This window comes from Lactuca sativa, chromosome 7 (genome assembly GCF_002870075.4).
Source record: "Lactuca sativa cultivar Salinas chromosome 7, Lsat_Salinas_v11, whole genome shotgun sequence".
NCBI classification, from domain to species: Eukaryota; Viridiplantae; Streptophyta; class Magnoliopsida; order Asterales; family Asteraceae; genus Lactuca; species Lactuca sativa.
In genome coordinates this window covers 65,698,930-65,704,020 of record NC_056629.2, presented here as the reverse complement: position 1 = coordinate 65,704,020, position 5,091 = coordinate 65,698,930, and the positions used below count along the sequence as shown (strand labels likewise).

The window sequence follows — 5,091 nt, the reverse complement described above, 5'->3', positions numbered from 1 at the left end:
AAATAGTTAGAAAATTAGTCTAAATTTTTTTCTTCTTACTAAAATTATTAACAGTTAACCCCGATTTATATGAATGAATTATAAAGTTTTTAGTCAAAGTCAAAATTACCATTATGAGAAAATCGACTCCCTTTGCTTGTAGACAAAACCCTAGCCCCTTTCCTGATTCAAACAAACAAAAACATCTTTTGCTCCGACACCCCCCGAAGTTTCCACATCCGAACCCTAACCCAACACTCCCAGTCTACTTTCCTAGTCTAGTTTTTTACCTCCTTTTTCTTTTTCTTTTTAACCAACAGTCGTTTCCGTTTCAGTAGTTTCAGCTCCAGTTTCAATTTCAATTTCTCAGAAAATCTTTTCACAAATTCATTGAATTTTTAAGTGGGTTTCACGAGATAGTTTCTCTGGGTTTTCACAATGGAAGTCGCTAAATCTTTCACCTCTGATTTGGGTTTTTTGCAGAGAAAGATGACGCCTTTTCTTGCTGAAGCTTTGATTTCTGAAACCTTTGTGTCTGTTCATAGATCCCTTGCGTTCCTTCTCATGATGGTATATCTATTCACGAACCCTTTGTCCTTTTTGTTTCTGTTTCAGTTGCTTTTACTTTTAAGTTCACTGTAAACAATTGAACTTAATTTGCTGTTACTTTTATTTGTTTCTGTTAAAGAATTGGGGTTTTCGCTCCTCGAGTTTAATGTGTCGCTTTCTATATTTTGATTTTGACTTACAATCACATTCTTTTATGTGTCTTTTTGCTGTTTAATGTCCCGTGGAAACTTTAAACATGTTCTTGTTTTGTTTGTTTATGTCTATGACATAATCATCGTTTGTATATACGTTAGATTTTGCTGTATTTGGATGCCCACCAGGTGTTTGATGTTTTGATTATTTTCTGAACATTATTGTTTGGCTCTTGTTAAATTTGTGATTTTTTGTCTTTCATTGAACATTTTCTTGTTTGGTTAATAATAGTTAACAAATTTATATTGATTTTGAGAATATTACATGCCTTATTTAACAAAGGGTAAATTCAAAATATCATTTTTAGTTCATATTAATCTTTTCATATGTTGTAGCTCTAAGATTTAATATGTTTACACTTTTCAGACAGGACCTCTTATCAATGATGTAGTTACATCAAGGTAACTTTTTTTTTTTTCATGCTTTTTGGAGTTTTATTTGGGAATTGGGTCTTTTTATATAAACAGTTTGTTGTCAATTTGTGGTAATAAATAAAATAAAATCTTGAAACTTGCAGGTTTCTTTTCTCTGAGCTTCACAAGAGGGACAAGACTGAACATGAAGCTAAAGAAGGGAGTGATGATGATGATGATGATGATGATGACAATGATGAAAAAGATGATGCAGAGGAGGCAGATGATGATGCTGGAGATGAAGATTTCTCAGGAGAAGAAGGGGGAGAGGATGATGATGATGATGATGAAGAAGACCCTAGTGAAGATCCTAAGGCAAATGGTAATCAAGACGACGATGATGATGATGATGATGATGACGACGACGATGATGATGATGATGATGAAGAGGGAAATGATGATGGTGATGATGATGATGAGGAGGAGGAGGAAGAGGAGGAAGATGATGATGATGAAGAAGAACAACCACCTGCTAAGAAGAGAAAGTAAAGTATTTGGTAGAAAGGGTAAGTTTTTATTAGGTATGTCTTGTGGGATTTCAGAGTGTAGGATTATTAATTTAACTATCTGAATCTTTTTTTTTTCTTAGAATGATTGTGATCTCATGTTTTATTGTCATGAACTGATTGGTTTGCATATATTTAATATTCCCTTGATGAATAATCTTGGGATTTGTGTGTTTTAGAGAAGAGATGATTATTTATATGGTTATGATGTTTTCTTTGTTGGGATAATGTCAATGACTAGGGTTCATAGTTGGTTCATAACATCTCTTTTGTAGATTTTAGGGTTCTTAGAGTTACATTTAAATTCTTCATCTTGATTTGTGTAATGTGTTTATTTTGTTTGTTTTCTTCATCTTGACTTATGTTTATATTGTTTGTCTTTGGTAAATACCAAATTAATTAATGGTTTGAGAGGATCCTCAATGTTTAATCAATACCCAAATCAACATATTAGCTATGTTGAAGATGAAGAATAAGCTAATGAAGACGATAATGCTCTAATCAATTCATACAGAAACGTATATAGTGACGTATCTCTTACTATGGACCTACATACACTGTAATTATTTGTGTGGACCACTTAATTGATTACGCTCAAATAGTACTAAAAATAAGACATGTACAACAAAATTTGATTTATTACACGTGAGAGATAAAAAATTATGTCATTTTCTTCTGAAAAAGATTAATGTTGGAAGGGACAATCAAACATAAAGGCTTCAACATGTACCCCTTGACATGGAAGTTTGAGAAGAAATCTAAATGGACTTCATTGAGGGGTTGCCAACATCAAATGAGCTACATGTTATTCTTAGTCGTAGATCCCTTGAGCAAATATGGACATTATATTGGGTTAAAACACCCCTTCATAGTCTTATCAATAGTAGAAGTCTTCGTGTTAGAGGTGGTCGAATTACACGGGATTCCGTTGTCTATTATTTCATATGAGGCTAAAAAATTTCGTAGTCACTTTTGGAAAGAGATGTTTAAATTACACGTGATGCAACTTAAGTACAACACGACATACCACCCTCAAATATATGGTCAATCGGAGGTGGTATACAAAGGATTAGAGAAGTAATTACTGTCAAGGGCGGATTCAGGGGTATCCAGGGTGGCACCGGCAACCCATGACTTTTTTGGCTGCAGTGGAAAAAATTTCGAATTTTTTTAAAATTTTTATTTTTTCTACTATCATGCAACCCCTGACTTTAGCAACGGTTAAAATGGTTGTTGTATGCGGAATATTGGTACACTATGACATACCATTCCGGTCTAAAGATCTCACTATTTCAAATTTTATATGGGTGTGGACAATCCCTACTATTAAGATACAAACCAAATTCAACAAAATTGGAAATTATGAAACAACATTTGTTGGATTGTGGTGAGATTCTAGACAATGCAAGGATGCACCCTCTTGAGGCACAATGTAAGATGAAGCAATTTGCACATTTACATTGAAAAGGAGGTAACTATTAATGTTAGAGAGTTCATATTTCAAAAAATCCAAGGATAAAGACCATATCACATGAAGCCTTTGATTTGTAGTAGTAGTAGTAGTCCAAAACTAACCGCAAAACATATGGTCCTTATGCTACACTTCAAAAGTGGGAGTTGTAGCTTAGCGGTTGGATTAGATATATTTTTTACCACATTAAAACCTTCATTCAACTCTCCTAACCTTTTTATTTTCTATCTACTTCAAACTTCATCTTTAAAAATAGTTCATGTTTGGACTACGGATGAAGAAACCATATTGGCTCGTTCATTGATCGATGTAACTGAAGAGCCAATCAACATCAACGTCGACACGCCTATTTTGTGGAGGAGAGTCTGCGAAAGATACAACCATGATGTCTATCAACGTCGAAGTAAATATCAACTCTTCTCCAAATAGACATACAAACACAGCTGCAATGCAGTTTCAAAGTATGTTTCTTAGGATAAGGCGTGACGCAATAAACGATGAAAATGAAAAAAAAATATTCGTCAATGCTTTTGAGGTTTTCCGTGAAACAACTGACAAACCTTTTCAGTTTGTTGAGTTTTAGCAAGTTGTGAGACGGTGTGGGAAAAATGACATCAATATGTCAAATAAACTTGTTTTGTGTTTTATTTTAAGTTGATGTTTGTTTTAATGTTTCATGTGTTTTAATTTCAAGTGTCTTGTGTGTTTTTTGATTTTAAGTTGTCTTTTAATTTCAAGTGTATTTGTTCTTGGTACTTTAATAAAAAGATTTAATTTTATATATTAGTTTTTATATAAAATATATTTTTTTCTGTTTTTTTTAAAGTGTGTTGCATGGCAAAAGTAGCAAACCTCGTCTTCTAAATATCAAACTTTTGAAGAGTTGTGACAAATCCTAAGTCACCACTCCCTCTAGCTTATGCCTAGTACTTTTGCAAATAAGAGAAGCAAATCTAAACAATAATTCATTGCAATTTTCGATATAACGTAATGGAGTACAACTTGTAAATCGAAGTCATAATCCAATACATATCAAATATAATGCAACCTCATAAAAAAATCTATTATTTCAATTAAGTATATCATAAATATAAAATTGTGAGTTTAATAAAGTTAGATAAGTGCCATAAAGTTGATGTATTTTCAGCAAAGAGCTTTTGAGAGTCTTTAGATTTTATGAAAAAAAAAAACTTGAATTAAAGAAACAAGCTACATTTGGTAGCATAAGCTTTTAGCTTTTATTGTAAACAAAAACCTCATAATCAAAAAGCCACTTCAAATAGCTTTTGAGAGTTTTTAGCATTTTGATTTCAAGTAATTTTACCCATTTCAAAAGTTTACAACTACTTTTATCAAACACTTTATACAAATAAAAGCTACAACCAAAAGCTTTAAGCTTCATGCTACCTAAACATAAAAGTGGTGTTTGACTATTAAAAGTGGTGTTTGACTTGCAAAAGGTTTTGTAAGAAATTGTAATCTCAAGTTTATTAAATTCTCTCAAGTATTCAGTTTGCAACAAATGAAATGGAATTCATGACCAAAAAAAATTGAGACACAAAAATGAAATCCTATGAATTGAATTTCATGCATTGAAGATGGAAGGTTGAAATTCATCAGCCAGGATTTTGTAAATTCCATCAAGATTCAATTATGTACTCATTTACTACCAAACTTGCGATTTCAATGTAACTATATTTCGATTCTTGCATCAATTTACACCCATTTCAAGAATTACTCAAGTCCCCAATGTGATGAAAAAACACATTTTGAAGTTTCGAATAACAGCAGTAATCATAGAATATGATGATCCAAAATAAAAGAAAAATGTGAATCAGCATCGAAATCACATGATCCCAAACATCATAACAAAGCCATATCTGGTCTTTTATACCAATACAAAATCAAGAATAAAGCAACTCAATTCTGTTGACAGTGCAATCAACCAAAAAAGTCTAAA

At 32.2% G+C, this 5,091-nt stretch overlaps 1 protein-coding gene across 1 annotated transcript; it reads left to right on the top strand.

The window, feature by feature from the left end:
• Window positions 1-151: 151 nt before the first annotated feature.
• On the top strand, window positions 152-1,843 carry LOC111882260 (uncharacterized). The gene is made up of 3 exons (XM_023878616.3): window positions 152-549; window positions 1,108-1,142; window positions 1,259-1,843. The coding sequence occupies exons 1-3, from the start codon at window positions 418-420 to the stop codon at window positions 1,641-1,643; spliced, it is 552 nt and encodes a 183-aa protein (XP_023734384.1). The 5' UTR covers window positions 152-417; the 3' UTR covers window positions 1,644-1,843.
• Window positions 1,844-5,091: the final 3,248 nt, after the last annotated feature.

Bases quoted from the DNA above. Each gene is read 5' to 3' on its own strand.
- LOC111882260 (XM_023878616.3), top strand. From the start codon at position 418: ATGGAAGTCGCTAAATCTTTCACCTCTGATTTGGGTTTTTTGCAGAGA. The intron at 550-1,107 runs GTATATCTATTC...TACACTTTTCAG, and splicing joins TTGCGTTCCTTCTCATGATG to ACAGGACCTCTTATCAATGA. The intron at 1,143-1,258 runs GTAACTTTTTTT...TGAAACTTGCAG, and splicing joins AATGATGTAGTTACATCAAG to GTTTCTTTTCTCTGAGCTTC.